The 22,406-nt window shown below is 34.9% G+C and overlaps 1 protein-coding gene across 2 annotated transcripts in view; it reads right to left on the bottom strand.

The window, feature by feature from the left end:
• TBCK (TBC1 domain containing kinase) overlaps positions 1-22,406 on the bottom strand; it is a 297,654-nt gene that overhangs the window by 52,886 nt on the left and 222,362 nt on the right. For both annotated transcript variants that reach the window (XM_079154680.1, XM_079154681.1), the window contains one exon: positions 9,620-9,795. In XM_079154680.1, the coding sequence (XP_079010806.1) occupies positions 9,620-9,795 (176 nt within the window). The remainder of the gene's footprint in view (positions 1-9,619; positions 9,796-22,406) is intronic.

The following is a 22,406-nucleotide window of genomic DNA, read 5'->3' as shown; positions in this document are numbered from 1 at the left end:
CTTTGGAAAATAAAAGGTGATTCTCTGTATAGAATCTAGAGTGTAAGATATTCTTAAATACTCGTTAATCAAATAACTCTTCAAATAAAACAGCTGTGAACATTGCTCTAAAAGAGATGCATATAATACTTCAATAGATATATCAATTTGGCCATGAAAGAGAAGGTTTTCACCAACTAAAGTGATGCCAAGTTAAATTCTGAAGAATTAATAAAAGTTAACCAGGCAAAGGGATGAAATAGAAGTGGAATAGGGTGAGATAACAATTTAGGCAGAAATTTTTGTTTTATAATGGGAAGGTACATGGCTAATAAGGAGAAAGAAAGGCAGGCCACTGGCAGTGGAATTTAGAGAGCATGGATAAGTATAGGTAAGAGGAGCCTGGCAAAGGAGGCAGGGGCCAGACATGCAGGGCCTTGTCAATGATACCGAACTTTATTCTAAGAGCAATGAAGAAAGTGTTTTAAGCAGAAAAGCTACATACTATTTTGCATTTAGTTGACTCTGTGGAGAAAGGTGAGGAGTAAATGTGCAGAACAATTTATAAGAAATGTAGGCAGTATCTCTTCCTTTTCTTAATTACTGATGACTACCATGAAAGGAATATTTACATGTTTAATAGAGTCATTTTTCTCAAACTTCCACTTTTGTTATGCACAATTAATAGTTTTAAAACATTATGACAAAAGCAAGTAATATTTTTCCCAAAAATTCGTCACACAGAAGGGAGAAAAACTGGAATTATTTATTGAAATGAGAGTTTTTCAATAGCCTAAGAGTTTGTAGTCATCTTTTACACTATGTTTCTTTCTGTCATTAATGAAGAGATGAAAAATTTGAAGCTTTAATTCTCTAGAATGATGGGAAATAGCATGTATGGGAAATCCCCAGTATGGCAAAAATAAAAATAAAAATAATGGTGGATATTGATCACATTTCATATATCTTAAATTTTCAGTTCAGCTGCTATTTCATTGCTTTATTCTTTAAAGAAAGAAAAAGTTTGACATTAATAATGAGAGAAACAACCATAAAATAAGTTCTGAAAAATGAAGAGAGAATCTCTTCATTTGGAACTTCTGGGTAAAGTCTTCTAGAATGTGCAGAGAATTCGTAACATTGAGAAGAATACCCTTGGACTTCATAAGCATTAGTTTCTCAAACATTTATAATTATTCAATACTCTCAACTGCAGTTCTCATGAACAGTAAAGACTACCTATGAATACAATTACCGTGACAGTATTTAAAAAAGAAAAGATATATCTTAAAATGAAAATTGTGATAACACAAACCAAGAACAACAACTCATTTGTTCTTAGCAAACAGATCTATGTCAGGTCTGAATCAGTTGCCAGAGATAGTTTCTCTGTTTATCAAACAGTACTTATCAACTGTGAACATCTTTTCTTTCTAGTGTTTTCACAGTAGAAAAAGCAGTACAAATCTATAGTAGTCAAATGTGGCAGAAATGTTTATATTGCCTGCCTGGTTCTTACTTTGTTTGGAAGAGCCCCAACCATTGCCCTTGGTGAAAGGGTGAGCACCTGGGCTATCATATTTGTATTAGATAACCTTGCCAAGACCATGGTTGACAGGATACTGGGGAGGGAGGGTGAAGGTAGATAGCTGTTGCAGGCAGAGCCAATCCTATTCTTTCCCTTGAAAATCAGAAAGAAAGGACAATGTTCAGGGTGCGTCAAGCTTTACAATGTAAAATCATGTTTGAGTGCCTCTTGTGTAGAATCTGTTCAGCCACATATTAGAAATTGTAAGCCTTTTACTCTGAAGAAAAATGTTTAAAGCTAAACTCTGTGACTATTTGGTTTAAAAAAGTACCCATGAATTTGTGGTTTCACTCTCATTTATTATGTTTTTAAAGATGTTTGTTTAAACTGCCTTTTAGTCACTACAAGTATGTCATAACTTGTTATTGTCCTAGAATTTTCTGTTGGTTATGCTTTATAATTTTTTTTTTTTTTTAAATCTGGATTAAATGCTAAAATGCTTGATAAAATATATGGCAATAGAATCTTTGGGAAGAGGAAAATTAATATCCAAAACATAAAACTACTTAAGATCTTTGGTTATACTTTGGAAAACAAGACACACACACACACACACACACACACACACACACAAAACTGTTTTAAACTAATAAGTTTTCTTGTTAGTTTAGAATCAAAAGTCCTGGAAAATATATGAGAGCACTCATCAAGAATCCTCTTTGTCATAAAACTTCTAGCACCTAAGAGACTAAGTAAGCGTGAATGCTTGCGGACATGGTTGTTGAACCTCTAGGTTTTCTATCCTTAACTACACGACTGGCAAGCAGCAGAGGAGAATGAGATGAGTCTAGCTACACATCAGTAATGAAGACAATATTGGTCATTTAAGGATCTTTTTTTTTTTTCCTTAAAAATTGAGTTTCACTGTTTACATTTCAAATTCTTATGTGAAAGACATAATCAGATGAAGTAGTATTTCTTTAAGTAATTTCTAAATATCTTAGAGATAGCTAGAGTATATTATAAAGGTATGTAGTTGCATACTTTCTGTACCATTTTTGGGTGTGGGGGAAGTTATTGAGATTGAACCCAGGGATGCTTTGCCACTGAGCCATATCCCCGGCTCTTTTTATTTTTTGATTTGAGACAAGGTCTTGCAAAGTTGATTAGGGCCTCACTAAGTTGCTAGGGCTAGCTTTGAATTTATAATCCTCCTGCCTCAGCCTCCCAGTTGCTGGTATTACAGCCTCCTATCGTGCCCAGCTACTTTTGAGTTCTTCATAATCACAGTAAAATATTGTGTATATTAGTTATTTAAAAAAGAAGCAAAGAGCATATTTTTGTATATTTTATATTACACTAGAATAGTAAAATAGAAGACAATGTTTCACATTTGGCAAAGTCAAGTGACCAGTTGACTGTGAAAATTCCTGGGCTAAGTCTGACAAGGAGAGCAAAATACCAGAAAATATGTAGAGATAAGCTCTCTCTGTGATCCACAGACTTTGTTTTCATTTCACTGTCCTGCTGTGAAAGACAAATATGTAAAGATTCTTTACAGCAAGGTAGTGTTGTGGATGAATATGCAACAATACATATTTTAGGATTATGACTATCATTTCATGGCTTTCCTTACATTCTAGACAAAAATCTAAATTCTTGGCATTTTCCATTTGCATTTCAAAGCACAAACACAAACATGGGGAAAAATACACCGCAAAAGGTTCAGTACTGAATATACTACCCAACAGTCAGGTATTATGCTATTTTACAAATTAAGAATTTAATAAGCTTTAGCTTCAAAATACCCAGTTTAGGATTATAAAGGAAATAGATGCCAAATTATTTACTTACTTCTTTATTTTTAATTTTTTTTGGTACTGGGGATTGAACCCAGAGACCAAAGTATTTATGTGGTGATAAGCCTCAATCATATATTCATCTTGATAGTGTAATTCCAACAATGCCCACCAAAATTTTCAGTTTGATTTCGGTGAAAATGGCAATATCAATAAATACTAATTTTTAAGTTTTCAGTGTTCAAAAGAAATTAGAAATTTTGATGAAATTCTTAAAGGAATTAAAAAGCATGATTAAAGAAGACAGCAGGAATTACAGTGAACTCTTCACTATAAAATAAAATAGTTTGAGCATCACTAGCCCCTAAATCTGAAACCCACAACATTTCAAAATCTTAAAACTCTCACATGACATTACAAGTGGAAATTTCACACTATGAGACTTTGTTTCATGCACAAATTAATAGAAGTATTGTGTCATGTTACATGTATAAACTGTATATGAAATGTAAATAAATTTTATGTTCATATTTAGATCCTGACACTAAGATATCTCATTATGTACAGTTAAATTTCCAAAATTAAAAAAAAATTCTTAATCAAAACACTACTTGTCCTGAGTATTTTGGATAAGAAATGTTTAACCTGTACTTATGAAATTATCCAGTTAATACAGCAGTTACTTCGTCGGGGTGTTTGAACAGAGCTGTTACTACTCTGTACTATACGACACATTCCAATAAACTCATGATTTTTTTTTTTCTTTTGACATATGGTGACTGTGCAATAAGTTATATCCTTCCAAAATTACAGCTCAATAGTCTACCTGGTAGACACTGCCAAAGAGCATTCAAGTGTGAGATTATAATAAACATTTTACATTGAACAAAATCTGGTAGTCCCATGGACAAATAGATCTGAAAAAATATTTTAAACTCATTGTGGCTAAGAGTTAGACTATCAGAACAGCGTTAACAGGTACGGATGGCATGTATTATCTTCTAGGTTTCTAAGATATGAAGATTTTCTTGTATTCCTAAATCAATCTATGTAATGATAGAGCAAGTAGATATGCCATACTTTAATTATGCATATAGGAAAAAATCAGTTCTAATAATATAGGTAAATTAAATAAGTGCATGCTTATATTCCAGAAAGATTCTTCACTTTATGGAAAGATTTTTAAAATCCCTTTAAAATATGCTCTCAAAATTCAACCCTAAAAGAACACAGTATTTTTGCTGGGTACCACACTTTGTGACATCACACCTCTAAAGTACACCAATCTTGCCAGAACACTTATGAAAGTGTATATACATTTACGTTGGTTTGTTTGCTATGCTAATTTTAATTAGTATTATAAATCTTTAAGCCCTGAAGGCCATACTGTTAGTATATAAGTAGCCAAAAAGGAAAATGGAATAAAACCCACAGTTTACCCATATGTAAGGTAACTAAATAATATTAACTGAAATAAAAATTAAGTTTAGATATAATTTCCTTGCTAACTCTATTGCTGCAGTTACCAGCCCCCAAATCTTCCACTTTTAACATATCAGTGGCCCCTTCTAACATTCCACTCATCTGTCCATCTCTATTCCCATTACTGTCTGCCTAATTCAGACACTGATTACTTTGAGCTCAGCTACTGCAAATGCAGCTGCATTCTCCAACTTTTATCTTTTCTGAAAGTCCATTTTATTCATGATGTTGTCAAGTTAAAAATTTATTCCTGATTATAACATTCCTGATGATAAGCCTTCTGTGGCTGTCTATAGGGCAACGCCCAAATATTGCAGTTAACCTCCATGAATAGGACCTAACTATTTCAATTCCAAAATGAATCATGTACTACAAAAATATTTTCTCGCTAGTTTCTGTAATTTTCTTTGTCTAAATACCTTTTTACCTTGTTTTTGAGTGTTCAAATATTCATCCTTTAAGTGTTTCTCCTGGGAGTTTTTGTTCCCATGAGTGTCTATATATCTCTCATGACAGAAATTTGATCTTGCATTAAACATACTAATGAACATGAGTTTCATCAAACCTCTGAAGAAATTATGGGAGGGATGTGTATTTATTTCATCTTTAAATTTCTTACAATATAGTGCCCAGAATAAAACTTACATATTTGTTGAGTAAATAGATAAGAATAATACTAGCATTTACTAAGAATGAATATGGTATAGTAGTGAAATTGGTTGGGTTTGTGTGTTTTGGAATTTAAAAAACTTAAGCCTGCAGTTGTTTTTCCTATAGCTTTTAGTATTTTTAAGGTAAGAATTTTATAAAAAATCCACATCCTAGAACTTTATAAAGAAAGCTGTAAAAATTCAGCCTTGACTTCAAGCAAATGATATTAACATTCCTTCAGTTTTTCTGCTTATAGATAACATCAGTTGGACTCATATTTATATGATTAAGACTAGTCCAGGAAATTTGAAACTTTAAATATTTATAACTATCAAAATAACTGTTTGGTTTGTGTATTTATGCTTGAAACTATTAACATTACTTAGGAATTTTATGCCGCTATACAAGAAACATTGCCTCTTGATAATATGCAATTACTGTTTGCTACCAAGTTCCCATAACATATTTGGTTAGTATTGTTTCTTTGTTATTAAAAACAAAAGTAAAATGTGATTTCAACAAAAATCTTACTGTTTATATTCCCTGAATTTTCCACACTAATACTAACGGTTCAGAGGAGATTATTTTTAGGATTTCTTATTCTAAAGGTTTGGGATTGTATTTTCATTGTCAAGTGGCTGAAGTCTATCTTCATGTTCTTTAGTCTTTTTTTTTTTTCCCTGTACTTTCTACTCGTTCGTCCTTCACCAGGGTGAGGCATAGTTTCCTAAGATAGCTGGTAAGCTAATGTACTTCTTCTTGCCCACAATACAAAATCTGATAATAAATTGAAAGATTACCTCTTGTAGGGTATCTTTATTTTAACTGAGACTATTTGTACTACAAGGTAAGTGACTGAAGCTTTTTTTTTTTAAAATATGTATGTGTGTATATATATATGTTGGCAATGAACCATTATTTTTTTGTATATTTATATGTGGTGCTGAGAATCAAACCCAGTGCCTTGCACATGCTAGGCAGGTGCTCTGCCACTGAACCACAACCCCATGGCTGAAGCTTTAACAGCAGAATTTCAGGTGTGAGTCATGGGAGGGCTCTGGGGGTTAGTAAGGCTGTCTCTTAAATTCATCTGAAGAAGGGAGTTTATTCTGTCATTGGATAAGATTGCGCCTGTTCCTTTCAAAAACAATCATTTCAGTTATTTTACATGGGTAAAAAAAAAGATGGAAAAAGATCTAATCTTACATGTTTAATCTCCTGAAAGCACAATTTAGGCAATCAAAATTTCCACATATATGAAGACAGAAGAACTATGTTCGATAAACCTTCCTCATTTAAATGACTTATAAAATAAAGTAGAAGATAAAAACAATATAGGGAAACAACAAGCAATTTAGAAAACATTATAAACAACATTTCAAAAGTAATTTACTTTCTTTGGAGAAAGAAAATGTGATATACAACATTCCTTTCTTCCCATGGTAAACAGGAATGGAAAACATGTTTGTGGCAACAGAGAAATAAAATTATTTAAAAAAAATATACTAGCATTAAATATTTAGTTACTTCTTTCTTAGGAGTTTTATGGAAACTTAATAAAAAAAAACCCTGACGTCATTATAAGAGGAATGGACCTTTTAAACCATTTTCTCCCTCAAAGTATAATATTGCTTTCCAAAAATTTGAAATAGTCCATTTTCCTTGATTTTGCGGCTGCCTTTGTATAAAGGAACTACAGGCAGATTTGTTCAGTGCTGTGGCATGGAGGGTAACGACTAACATTTGAAGAGAAGCCTGTAGCATCTGAATTCACACACTGGGAGAATAAATACATGTCCCATTCAGAATGTCATCAATTTGTATGAATTCATTTGCCTCAATCTTGTTTATGCTTAACAGTGTACGCAGAGACCAAATAGGTGCCTGGCAAATAGTATAAAGTTTAGGAGTAGGTTGGCTCTCCCAGTTGCCAAATTTTATGGCCTCGGGAAGTAGCTTGTTCTCTTTTAGCCTGTTTCTTCTTCAGTAAACTAGAGATGTTAACTATATCCACATCATAGAACTAGCACTATGCTTGGGATGGTATGAAAGTTTAATGATAGCTAGCATTAGCACTTAATTCTCTTATATTTACTTATTCTACATGTCTCTCATTTCAAAACAACAGATACAGTACACATTGTTGCTGCCACATACGTTTGTATCTTCCATAAAGTTCTAAGACAACAAGATAAATCTCAAATTTTGGATTTTCAGGAATTATTGAGTAATGGTAGAAGGTGAAGTAATAACTCCAAATCATACTGCAGAGATTTTTGACCACTCCATAACTTCTGTTGGTTTTCTCCTGAGTCCATCCCTTACTTTGCTGGTCTTCCTGTTAGTCCAAAATGCCAAGCCATATATATAGTCATATGTCAGGGTCTTTCACCTGCTTAGAATGTTCCTCCCATATTTTTTATAGTCCATCTCTTCAAATCATTTAGCTCTGTTGAAATATCATCTTCTCAATGTTTTCCTTGATTATTATATTAGAATCCTAACACTACTGTTGTGGTTTATATGTGGTATCCCCCAAAAGTTCACATGTGAGACAATGCAAGAAAGTTTGGAGGGAAATGATTGGGTTCTATCCTTAACCTAATCAGCGAATTAATCCCTGGTGGGATTAACTGAGTGGTAACTGGAGGTAGGAGGGGTGTGGCTGGAGGAAGTGGTGTTCACTGGGGGTGGGACTAAGGGGGATATGTTTTGTTTCTGGATGGTGGAGTCTTTCTTGGCTTCCTCATGATCATGTGAGCTGCTTCCCACCTCCACAGTCTCCTGCCATGATGTTCTGCCTCACCTTGATCCCTGAGCAAGGAAGCTGGTCTTCTATGGACCAACACCTCTGAAACCATAGCCCTCTAATAAACTTTTCCTCCTCTACAGTTGTGCTGTTGGGTCTTGAAGTCGCAGTAGTGGAAAAAGCTGACTGAAAAACTACCTGTCTTCTTTCCAGCTTTATTTTTATTTAATTAGAATTTTTCTAGAGCAGGACTATTCAACTGAAATTTCATGCTTTCTTTTTTTGGGGGGGACTCTACGCACTCTCTCTACTAGGAACTTCCAGCATATGTGAAGTTCAAGTAACCATCCAGTGACATCACATCTATACTCTCTCCAAACTCAAGCTTAGGGAAAACAGAAAGTAGCAACTTTTCACAAAAAAGATTGGGTTGTATCATTTGAAATTGTGGGCTTTCAAATTGTATTCTCAGTTTCCTAACATTTTATGAATTAATTGTTTAAGCAGTTCTGTAAATGTTATAATTTGACCTTCATTTTAAAAATTGAGATTGAAAATATGTATATCGGAACTTGTTATAATGCCAGTTTCAGTATATAAGAAACCATCAACCTGCTAACCCTTATTTCTAGCATTTATATCTAATACATACAACATTTATATAAAATTATATTTAATAAATGCTATAAATGTGTATTTATGAAAAAAATAACATTTATTTATATTTCATATATTGAGTTTCTAAGAAAATTTTTATTTTAAGAAGGATATGCTCTGCTTAAGAGTGTGATTTCATTTACCGAGATTCTAGAGAATAATCAAGTCATTTTTCATGAGAATCTGCAAGATGAAATAAAGGAGAAAAGTTGAATTGTTACCCTTTCATAAAAGTTCATACTTTAATGTCAAATAAAATCACTGGAAGTTATGACACGTTCAATAGTAAAAATCTCAGTAAGAAGTACTTGTATTCAGTGAGAATACATGTTCTCTATAAGCCAATGTTTAGGAAATTATAGTAAATACAAGTTCAGTGTTGGGATCCTTGCAAACTTTTTCTCTAGGCTCTGAGGAAGACCAGGTCTATACTTAATCTTTTTTGCCAATATTCCAATCTATAGAATGAGTGATCCATATGTCTTTAAGAACAACAACATGCATCAGAGAAACACACACACTGTCAGAAAAACAAAACAAGAAAATATCCCAGCATTTGGTGGTGTTTGAAAACTATTTTTAGGTCTCTGGTACATGTCATCTTATAAAACCTCATGCAGTCTATTCTGGCAACTAGTTTGAGAGTCATTTAGCTATCTGAACTCAGAGCAATCCTAGAAATGCTCATTATTTTTATCACATACCCTTTAGATGGAAAGGAAGAAATGTGAATCAGGCAGGACCACCCTTTGAATCTGTACAAGTAAAGGATACTCTTCACTATTGCGGATGTCAACCACCAGGAGCTTTGGCTTACTGGACTTTGTTTTCTTTGTGGGTGTTTTGAAGTGGCCTGTCACTGTGAGCTCACACAAGTCAATCAGGTCCTCTGCTGAAATTCGGGGTGATACTTCAGATTTTAGGTCATTTAATGGGATGGATTCTCTTGACTGGAAAAAAACAGGAAGAGAAATAAAACATATTGAGACTATTGCAGAGACAAACTAGAGACAATGCAAAATACTTTCAGGCTTTTTACATCAATATAGCACAACAGAAAAAAGAGAACAATCTCATTTTAGCAGTATATTGTGTACCTGTGCTCTTAACTATTGAGGTACTTTGGCAATTTTTTTATTATATCTGTAAGAAAGCAAATGTACACATGAAGCAAATTTTTCCTCATGAGAATCCTTTGCTTCTTTAAGAAAACAACTCTAAGCATAGTAGTTTTCCTCAAGTATAATTACTGTTGTGAATTATATTAATTACAATTTCAGGAATATGAGAAATTGCAATGTAACTCTGTGGGGGTCTCTCGGCCACATCCCGTGTAGATGAGAAAAGGGTTAACTGCCGGAAGATTATGTGGCTATAAATCAATCAATTACCCATAAAATTATCTAATCAATAAACACACAATAGCCAATACTCCTCTTAAATTAGAGGGGGCATGACAGGTCTGGCCATACAGCTCTGGTCTCTAACAACATGGAGTAGCCCAACACTTTTTTATTTACAGACACACAGGTAAAGGGGGCCAAGACCAGGAGGAGCTTCTTCTGTGATGGACAGGATAGGGTGGAGTTATGGGAGCCATTTTCTTAGGGGGACTATCACAGAAGCAAACAGGGAATGACTCCCACAGTGCCACATACCCGCCGGAAGTCTAGGTCAGCCTTCCCTATCTGCCAGTTCCAGGAAGTCAGGCTTCTGTGTCATGAGACTTAACCTAGTCAGATTCTGCTAAATAAGGATGGTTTCCCACATCACTTAGTACACATACTAAAGAAACTTGTTCTCAAATGTTTTAAAATTTTCTAATATAACTTATTATATATAAATGGTTGAGTGAAAACCAGATTCTCAGAGAAGAATAAAAACAACCAGATGCTTTCTTAGGAAACCAAAATGACAACAGGTCTTAATTATGAATAAAAGCAGTCTCCAGATTACCAAACTAGCACACTGGTCTATGTGCTTTTTGTGTGGCATAATACTGATTCAGACAAGGGACAGCAACATTTATTCTCTTTGTTATTTAGTAGGGAGAAGGATTACCTTACACATACACAATGAAATTATTGACATAAATTTAGTCACTCTTGATATAACTTTAGAATTTAAAGAATTTCAAAATTCATTTGATTGAAAATAAAGGAATTCAAAGAAAAAATCTTTAGATTTTTAATAAATTATCAAAATTATGTCTAATTATTATCTCAATTACTAATTTTATCTCTTTTCTCCATTTCATTGTGGGATTATACACTTAGAATTTCCAATTCAGTATTTCCAGGCAAGAGAACATAAATCCTATGAATCATTTATCAGATAGTTACTTTGAAAAAGAATTATTTTTGAGTTTGATGTCGGCTCTCATCTCTTGGGTTTCCCTGGCTGCCCTAAATTCTTTAGTGGTAAAGCACTTGTTCGCTCACTTTATTAACTTAAATAGAAATGGAAATTATAAAGCTTCATGGGTTTATGGCTTTTAATAAAAAATAGGCATTAGGAATTTAAATTTTTTAATATTAGGAACTAAAGCTACTTAAACAGTCTGAAATTAAAAGTTCTTCAGAAAGATTAAAGAGCTTTAAAATCAGCAAGCCAAACAATCAGTGCTTCCTTCTCCTTTTCATTAGACTGCAATCTTTACAGGTATTTTCCCCAACCCTCACGTGAAGTTATAGATTTATGAAGATAATACCTAGTTTTGCTTTTAGTTATTTAGTGAGAAAAATGGTATTTCAAACTGAAATTTCAACTGTGTGAAAGGAGTGCCCTGGTTAAAGAAGAGGATTTTTTTTTTTTTTTTTTTTGCAGTGCTGGGGATTGAACCCAGGGCCTTGTGCTTGCAATGCAAGCACTCTACCAACTGAGCTATCTCCCCAGCCCAAGAAGAGGATTTTGAAGTAAGATAGAAAAAATAAAAAATGGGTAGAAAAGATACATAAAGGAAGACAAAGATGGGACTAAGATTTTTAAGTTAATATTCATCAGTTCTGATTTTTCTACATATTTGTAATAAATAGACTGCTTTCTTAGTGCTAGAAATTTCAATCTCATGCATAAGGAAGTATAAAGCCTTTTGTAAATGGCATAGGTAGACACTAACTATCATTCTCAAGGAAATTTTAACAAAAGCTACAAAGATTTTTATCCATATATATTGTTTCAGTAACACCTTCTTTTTTTCATTTCTCCATCTTAATTGGAAAGAGGTTACTATTTTTTAAAATTTAGAAATATGGCATCTGAAATGGAGTTTGAAATAACTGTCATGCTCCAGAACTTGCATAATACATTGGCTTTCAAACCAAAGAGATTCCCCCCTTAAGTATAAGAAGGATAATGCATATGAATATGAAATATAAAGAAGAGTAGAGGTAGAATGTTTTTAGTGATGTGTAGTTTTTGTCACTGTGATCTAAATACCTGAGAAGAACAACTTAGAGGAGGAAAAGATTATGGGGGCTCGTGGTTTCAGAGTTTCAGTTCATGGATAGTTGCCCTTGGCAATACCTGTGCTAACTTGGCAGGAACTAGGGAATGTCTCCTTCCAACCTCGCAGCCTTGGGACCATGGTTACTGGGGCAAAAATCATTGGCATTACTTATGTTGGTCCCTGAAGACCACAGAAAGGTCCTATCTATGTCCTGTCACTCCAGGACTATGGCTCATCAACACAAGCCTTATCCCCCACCAGAGCTTCCCCTGCATGACCTAGGAACAGTCCTGTCCCTGTCCTGCAGTGCCAGGACTATAGATACCAAAGCCAAAAGTCCAGTATGACCTATGTTTAACCTGTAGTATCTAGTGACAGTCTCCCCTACATCCAACACCTCCACAAACATGGATACCAGTGCCACAAACTCAAATGTCACTTGCAAATGGTCTAGGGAAGATCTCTTCCACAGCCCTAGATTTAGGATAATAATTCTTTATGCCAAATGCTGTGGTATCCAGCAAAATTATCCTTCAATGATGAAGAAATAATCTTTCCCAGATAAGCAGAAACGGAATTCATCACTACCAGACCAGCCCTACAAGAGAAAAAATTCGTAGACTAGAAACAAAAAGAATGATAGCTATCCTCATGAAACACATGAATATACAAAACCCACTAGAAGAAGAGTTACATAAAAGAAGACAATAATCAAATCTTGGAATGACAGAAAATTATCAAATTGTAAAAATAAATAAGGAGAGGTGGGGGAATAAAAAACAAAGTACACAAAACAAACAATATAATTAACAAAGTCACAGGAGGAAGTTCATTTCTATCACTAAATCATGAATGTAAATTCACCAATTGAAAGATATAGATTGGCTTAATGAATTGAAAAAAAAAAAAAAGACCCAGATATGTGCTGTCTATAAGAAGCTCACTTTATCGGTAAATATACGTATAGACTAGGAGAAGGGTTAGAAGAAGATATATTGTGCAAATGGAAGCCAAAAGTAAGCAGAAGTGGTCATATTCATCAGGTAAAACAGACTTTAAATATTAAAAAAAAAAAAATATAAAAAGAAACAGGTCATTTTCTTGACCAAAGGACTAATTCATCAAGAAAATAAAGAGGAAGCCAAGAGATGAATGGCAGATGGCAGAAGTGAGCTAGACAGCAAGTCCACATTTCCTCACAACACAGAAAGAAGACAAGCAGAATGGAGAGGTGGGTGACAAAATAAATGTTCTAAGATCTGTTATTACATAGTCTGAGACCTGGAATGACTATCAGGGTATCAGAGAAGACAACAAACTTGCAATGCTGTAACCTGAACCCAAACCTGTGGATGAGAAGTGGGGAGGGGCAACAGAGGGAGGAGAGAGAGGCTGGGGGAATCGACATTCTCTTGAGCTCACCTACTTAAAAACGATTGGAAATGACAGACAAAACTTAAAGTGTGATGGTAACAGAAGGCTCCTTAAAACGGTGCAAACAGCTTAAAACTAAATAGTGAAAAGAAAGCTGATTTGGGGTCTATAGCCAACTTGTGGACCTCTCAGCTGAACAGTCACCCTCTTTAAATCAGCACAGTGTCTTCCCATGTCCAGACAACTGCAAATTAAACCAGAGAGAAGTTCCTTCAGTGGGACCTCTTAAGAATCTGGCCAAGGACTTCTAAAAGAACCACTACTAGTTGTAAATTGCTCACTCCTTCTCACTGTGAACAAGGGGAATGAGGCAGGCTGGTGGGTATCCATGCAGTGGAAGCCTGCATCTAGCCCTGCTTAGTTTCTATGACTCAGGCAAGGGGGAAAAGTTCTAGGCAGTGTCTGCTCATTTGCTCGACTCAGGCAGAGACAACAACGGAGCAGCTTTGGCCCCAAACAAAGGAAAGCAGATTCATCAGGCCCTGACCAGTGACACGAGGTGGAGGCACTGGAGGAAGACAAGGGACAGGCCCTAGGATCCAGATCATAGGGCCTTACCAGAGGGAAGTTGCCTGAATACCTTGTTAGATAGAGACCCAGTGGGAAATTGCCTGAGGCCACGCAGCAGAAAAGGGTTGATACCAGCCTTAACAGGTGTACAGCCTGAACCATGATCACAACTGGCAAATGACAGGGTATTGTCTGGATACCTGAGGGCCCTTGCATCAGTAGTAAGTTGAGAGAATCAATGCGTGCTAAAACAACCTGGGGCAATGCAAACTGAAGTCCAGGTGAACAATTGGAGATCTTTCACTATAGTACCTCAGAGTGGCATCAGCTGTGGGAAATACTTCTGCACCACAGATCACACATGGAGAATCCACAACCGGAGTTCCTGCACTCACAGACAGCCATGAGGAACTTTACTACCACGAAGAGGATCTAGTAGAGCAGAATAGGTACATGGTAATCCACAGCAATCACAGGGACATCCAGAGCCTGCATTCTGAACTACTGCACACAATAGAAGCAGCCAACTCACAACACTGCACCCTTCAAGTAGTCAGTTGTAGGTCTCTGAGCTAAGAAACAAGGAGCTGTTGGTAGGAGGATCATAGCAACTAGGAAACTGGCTCCTGTGCTCCTGCAATTCAGGAGATAGCCAAAAGACTGATGGACATATGCCCAATGTCCAAACCCCAGTGAAATCCAAACCAAGGTTCAACAAGAATTTTCTTCACCTAAACGTGGTATAGTAGAAACAACTCTAATGTCAACTTTGATCATGTAAATAACTCCTTAACTTGAATGATAATTGTTAACCCAATACCCAACACTGTACCTTCAACACATTTGAATGTATTTCATTTAATGGTATAAAGTATTAATTGAAATCAATCTTCCTATCTTTGTTTTCCTAGCTCTTTTTTATACCTCTTCTCTTACCCCCACTCATCCTCTTGCACTGTCTGCTATAACTTGAAATAACACCCATTTATCTATTTTTCTTTTCTACCTTGGAACAAATTACCCCTTTATAGCCACCTCTATCTTCTCCTACCCTATTTTTCCAATCTTTCTTTCCCCTTCCTTTAAGCCCTCACTTAGGGTATAGAAGTTTACAAAATTTAACAACTAATTTTTATTTTTTATTTTTTACCAGTTCCAGAACTTTATTATAGGTATATACCTAAATTTGAGGAACTGCAGAGAATAGCTTCAACAAGCTTATAAGGTTGAAAAGAATGAGGCTTGGTTCAGAACTGACTATAGTAAAGTGGGCTCAGTGGTATCTCTTAAAGTGGTGCTGATAACGGAATTAGAAAAACTTCCAAACCTTAAGAATGAAATGGAAATTCAAACACAGGAGTCATACAGGACTACAAACATACAAAATCACAACAGATCCAATGAATTAAAATGTTATTATCTGTATAATTACATTATGCAGGGCCCTTAAGAAAGAGAAGCCCACAAAGTAGTCCTTCACTTAAAAAAAGTCAGAACACCACCAACATAAGGGTAGACATACAAACAATAGGAAAAATCAAGGGAACAAACCACTCCAAATAACCCAAAATGCTTTAACAATAGAGATCATTGACACTACAGTGGAGAAATATCAGAGAAGAAATTTAGGAATTTAGAAAGTTCATAATTAAACTGTTCATGAGCTAAAAGATGATGTAAGGAATGAAGTTAAAAGAAGTTAAAAGCTAAAAGAAAATATAGGAAGTGAAAGATCAATAAAGAGATAGAGATTATGAAAGAGAACCAAGTAGAAATCCTTGAAATAAAGGAATAAAAAAAGTTTAAAATTTCAATGGAAAGAATCACCAATAGAATAGACTACTTTAAAGACAGATTTTCAAACCTTGAAGAAAAAAGTACATAATCTTGAAAATAAAGTCAACCATAGAGAAAAGATGTTAAGAGACCATGAACAGAATATTCAATAAATCTGGAATAACATTAAAAAGCCAAATTTAAGATTCATCAGAGTAGATGAAGGTTCTGAAATAATAGCAAAAGGAAAGCACCATCTTTGCAATGAAATATCAGGAAAATTTCTAAACCTTAAGAATGAAATGGAAATTCAAAAACAGGGGTCATATGGGACTACAAATACACAAAATCACAACAGATCCACTCCAAGACAAATTGTTATGAAAATACCCAAAATACAAAATAAGAATAGAATTTTGAAAGCTTATAGAAAAACAACTGGTCATATTTTGAGGTAAACCAGTCTGGATCTCAACTGATTTCTTCACCCAGACACTACAAGCTAGGACGTCTTGGAATAATATACACCAAGCTCCGAAAGAAAATGGATTCCAACCAAGAATACTATACCCAGCAAAATTAAGCATAGGACTAGAAGATGATATAAAAAAAACTTCCATAATAAACAAAAGCTAAAAGAATTCATAACTAGAAAGCCTGCACTACAAAACATACTCAATAAAATCTTTCATGAAAAAATAAACATGAAAACCAGCATAGTGAGGAATTACATTAGAAGTATAGTCAGAGGAGAATCAAATCTGATTTAAACGCTAGAAATAAATCAAAATATAAGGAAATAAAAATCATTTCTCAATAACAACACAATGTAAATGGTCTTACTCTTCAATCGAAAGACATAGGTTGTCATATTGGATTAAAAAACAACACCCAACAATATGCTGTCTGCAAAAGACTCAGCTCACAGGCAAAGACTTTCACAAACTGAAGGTAAAAGGATGGGATAAAGCATACCATTCAAATGAATCTTGTAAACAAGCAGGGGTTACTGTTTTCATATCAGATAAAGTTGAATTCGAGTCAAAATGAATGAGACAAGAATGTCATTTTATACTTCTTAAGGAAATTATACTTAAACATGAGATAACAATCAAATATTTATGCTCCCCAAAATGGAGCATCAAACCAACCCTTTTCAAAACGAAGAATCAAATAGATCACAACACAATAATACTGGGTGACTTTAACATACCTCTCTCATCAATGGATAGATGATACAAACAAAAACTAAACAAAGAACTAGAGAACTAAATGAAGAACTACAGAACTAAAAAATCCAGTTAATAATTTGGGCCTAACAGACATCTATGGAATATTTCATCAATTAGTGACTAAATTCACTTTCTTCTCAACAGCGAATGGAACATTTTCTAAAATAGGCCATATTTTAGGTCAAATACAAAAAAAGAGAGATAATACCTTTTATTCTATTAGATCATAATGGAATGAAATTAGAAATTAATGGTGAGATAAAAAACAGAAACAGAAAATACTTTGAATGACCAATGGATAGTAGAAGAAATTAGGGGAAAAATAAAAAAATACTTAGAGGTAAATGAGAATAGTGACACAGCATATCAAAATCTCTAGGATAGTACTAAAGCAGTTCTAGCAGGAAAGTTCATAGCATTGAGTTCATACATTAAAAAAATAGAAAAATTACCAAATAAATAATCTAACACTACATCTTAAGGCCCCAGAAAATGAACAAACCAATACCAAAACCAGTAGAAGACAGGAAATATTGAGACCTGAGCCAAAATTAATGAATTAAAATTAAAAGAACAATGAAACAAGGAGTTCCTTTTTTGGGGGGTGGGGTACCAGGGATTGAACCCAGGGGTGCTTTACCACTGACAATCATCCCCAGCCCTTTTTTATACTTTTTATTTAGAGACAGGGCCTTGCTGAGTTGCTTAAGGCTGGTTTTGAACTCATGATCCTCCTGCTTCAGTCTCCCAAGATTATGGGATTGCAGGCAAGCACCATTGTGCCCAGCTATGAGTGGCTTTCTCTTGAAAGTATAAACAACATTGATAAACCCTTAGCCAAAGTAACCAAAAGAAAGAGGAAAAAAATTATTACAAAATCCAAAATGACAAAGTATCACCACAGAAACTACTGAGATCTAGAGGGTCATCAGAAACATTTTTTAAAAATTTATAATCCAATAAAATACAAAATCTTGAAGATATGGACAAATTCCTGGAGACACATGACTTACCCAATTGAACCAGGAGGATAGAGAAAACCTAAATAGATAAATTTCAAGTAATGAAATTAAAGTTGCCATTGAAGGCCTTTCAACAAAGAAAAGCCCAGGGCTGGGCAGATTCTCAGCTGAGTTCTACTAGACCTTTAAAGAAGAACTAATATTAATCCTTCTCAAATTATTCCAAGAAATAGGAAAGAAGGGAAATATGCCAAACTCTTTCTATAAGTCAGTATTGCCCTCATACCAAAACAAGATGAAGATACATCAAGGAAGAAGACTTAAGACCAATATCCTTGACGAATACAGATGAAAAAATTCTTAATACAACAGCCATTCATGTTTAAAATACTAGAAAAATTAGGGTTAGAAGGAACATATCTCAACATTATGAAGGCAATATATGACAAACCCAAGGCCAACATTACTCTGAATGGAGAAAAATTGAAAGCATTTCCTCTAAAAACAGGAATAAGGCAAGGATACCAACTTTCACCACTCCAGTTCACAGTCCTTGAAACTTTAGCCAGGGCAAGAGAAGACAGAAATTAAAAGGACACAAATAAGAAAAGAAGAGCTCAAATTACCTCTATTTGCTGATGACATTACTGTATATTTAGAAGACCAAAAAACTCCACCAGAAGACTTCTAGAATTCATCAATGCATTCAGCAAAGGAGCAGGATAGAAAATCAAAACTCATAAATAAATGCATTCCTAAAGGATGATAAATCTGCTGGAGAAGAAATTAGGAAAACTATTTCATTCACATAGCCTGAAAAAAAAAGAAAAAAGAAAGAAAGAAAAACCCTGGGGATCAATCTAACAAAACAGGTGAAGGATCCCTGCAATGAAAACTACAGAACACTAAAGAAAGTAATTGAAGATGATCTTAGAAGGAAGACAGACCTCCCATGTTCTTGGATAGGCAAAATTAATAGTCAAAATTTTGGCCATATTACCAAAAGTGCTATATACATTCAATGCAATTCCCATCAAAATTTCGATAATGTTCTTCAGAGGAATAGAAAAAGCAGTCATGTTTCCTTAATAAGACTTCTAAAGCACAAGAAATAAAATCAAGAATCAATAAATGGGATGGATTCGAACTAAAAAGCTTCTTCTCAGCTAAGGAAACAATCAAGAACATGAAGAGAGCCTGTGGGAGAAAATCTTTACCACATGCACCTCTGGTAGAGCACTCATCTCCAGGATATATAAAAAATCCAAAAAACTTAACACCAAAATTATGAATAACCCAATCAATAAATGGGCAAAGGAACTGAACAGACACTTCACAGAAGAAATACAATTGATCAACAAACATATGCAAAAATGTTCATCATCTCTACCAATTAGAGAAATGCAAATCAAAACTCAGATTCCATCTCACACCAGTAGAATGGCAATGATTAAGAATATAAGCAACAGTAAATGTTGGCGAGGATATTGGGGAAAAGGTACACTCATACTTTGCTGGTGGGACTGCAAACTGGTACATACACACTGGAAAGCAGTATGGAGATTCCTCAGAAAACTTGGAGTGGAACCACCATTTGACCCAGCTATCCCACTCCTTGTTTTTTTTTGTTTTTTTTTTTTTTTTTTTTAATTGTAAACAAATGGGATACATGTTGTTTCTCTGTTTGTTCGTGGAGTAAAGACATACCATTTGTGTAATCATAAATTTACATAGAGTAATGTAGTTTGATTCATTCTGTTATTTTTCCCTTCCCCCCTCCCCTCCCACCCCTTTTCCCTCTATACAGTCTTTCCTTCCACCATTCTTGCCTGCCTCCCTAAACCTAACCCTAACTGCTCCCACCCCCCATTATGTGTCATCATCCTCTTATCAGCGAGATCATTCATCCTTTGGTTTTTTGAGATTGGCTTATCTCACTTAGCATGATATTCTCCAATTTCATCCATTTGCCTGCAAATGCCATAATTTTATCATTCTTTATGGCTGAGTAATATTCCATTACATATATATACCACAGTTTCTTTATCCATTCATTAATTGAAGGACATCTAGGTTGGTTCCACAATCTGACTATTGTGAATTGAGCAGCTATGAACATTGAAGTGGCTGTATCTCTGTAGTATGCTGATTTTAAGTCCTTTGGGTATAGGCCAAGGAGTGGAATAGCTGGGTCAAAGGGTGGTTCCATTACAAGCTTTCTGAGGAATCTCCACACTGCTTTCCAGAGTGGCTGCACTAATTTGCAGCCCCACCAGCAATGTATGAGTGTACCTTTTTCCCCACATTCTCTCCAACACCTGTTGTTGCTTGTGTTCTTGATAATCGCCATTCTAATTAGGGTGAGATGGAATCTTAGGGTAGTTTTGATTTGCATTTCTCTTATTACTAGAGATGGTGAACATTTTTTCATGTATCTGTTGATTGCTTGTACATCTTCTTCTGTGAAGTGTCTGTTCATTTCCTTAGCCCATTTGTTGATTGGATTATTTGTACTCTTGGTGTAGAGTTTTTGGAGTTCTTTATATATTCTGGAGATTAGTGCTGTATCTGAAGTATGATTGGCAAAGATATTCTCCCACTCTGTAGGCTATCTCTTCACATTACTGATAGTTTCCTTTGCTGAGAGAAAGCTTTTTAGTTTGAATCTATACCAGTTGTTGATTCTTGCTTTTATTTCTTGGGCTATGGGAGTCCTGTTAAGGAAGTCTGATCCTATGCTGACATATTGAAGATTTGGACCTACTTTTTCTTCTATAAGATGCAGGGTCTCTGGTCTGAATCCAAGGTCCTTGATCCATATTGAGTTGAGTTTTGTGCAGGGTGAGAGATAGGGGTTTAGTTTCATTCTGTTGCATATGGATTTCCAATTCTCCCAGCACCATTTGTTGAAGAGGCTATCTTTTCTCCATTGCATATTTTTGGCCCCTTTGTCTAGTATGAGAAAATTGTATTTATTTGGGTTTGTGTCCATGTCCTCTATTCTGTACTATTGATCTACCTTTCTATTTTGGTACCAATACCATGCCGTTTTTGTTACTTTTGCTTTGTAGTAGAGTTGAAGATCTGGTATTGCGATACCCCCTGCTTTGCTTTCTGCTAAGGATTGCTTTAGCTCTTCTGGGTTTCTTATTCTTACAGATGAATTTCATAATTGCTTTCTCTATTTCTTTAAGGTACGTCATTGGGATTTTAATTAGAATTGCACTGAATCTGTATAGCACGTTTGGTAGTATAGCCATTTTGACAATATTAGTTCTGCCTACCCAAGAACATGAGAGATCTTTCCATCTTCGAAGATTTTCTTTAATTTCTTTAGTGTTCTGTAGTTCTCATTGTAGAGGTCTTTCACCTCTTTTGTGAGATTGATTCCCAAGTATTTTATTTTTTCGAGGCTATTGTGAATGGGGTAGTTTTCCTAATTTATCTTTCTGAAGATTCATCACTTATGTATAAAAATGCATTGGATTTATGAGCATTGACCTTGTAACCTGCTACTTTACTGAATTCACTTATGAGTTCTAAAAGTTTTCTGGTGGAATTTCCGGGTTCCTCTAAATAAATAATTATGTCATCAGTGAACAGGGATAGTTTGAGTTCTTCTTTTCCTATTTGTATCCCTTTAATTTTTTTGTTTGTCTAATTGCTCTGGCTAGAGTTTCAAGGACAATGTTGAATAGAAGTGGTGAAAGAGGGCATCCCAGCCTTGTTCCAGTTCTTGGGGGGAATGCTTTCAGTTTTTCATCATTTAGAATGATATTGGCCATGGGCTTAGCGTAGATGGCCTTCACAAAGTTAAGGAATGTTCCCACTATCCCTATTTTTTCTAGTGCTTTGAGCATGAAGGGATGCTGTATTTTATCGAATGTTTTTTCTGCATCTATTGAAATAATCATGTGATTCTTAACTTTAAGTCTGTTGATATGGTGAATGACATTCGTTGATTTCCAGATGTTGAACAAACCTTGCATCCCTGGGATAAAACCCACTTGATCGTGGTGCACTATCTTCTAATATATTTTTGTATGCGATTTGCTAAAATTTTGTTAAGAATTTTTGTATCAATGTTCATTAAGGATATTGGTCTGAAATTTTCTTTCCTCGATGTATCTCTGTCTGGTTTAGGTATCAGAGTGATATTGGCTTCATAGAATGAGTTTGGAAGGGTTTCCTCCTCTTTT

The sequence above is a fragment of the Sciurus vulgaris genome (assembly GCF_902686455.1).
Source record: "Sciurus vulgaris genome assembly, chromosome: 9".
Classification (NCBI taxonomy): Eukaryota; Metazoa; Chordata; class Mammalia; order Rodentia; family Sciuridae; genus Sciurus; species Sciurus vulgaris.
Note: the sequence above shows the minus strand (reverse complement) of the source record. Positions and strands in the feature narration are given on the sequence as shown.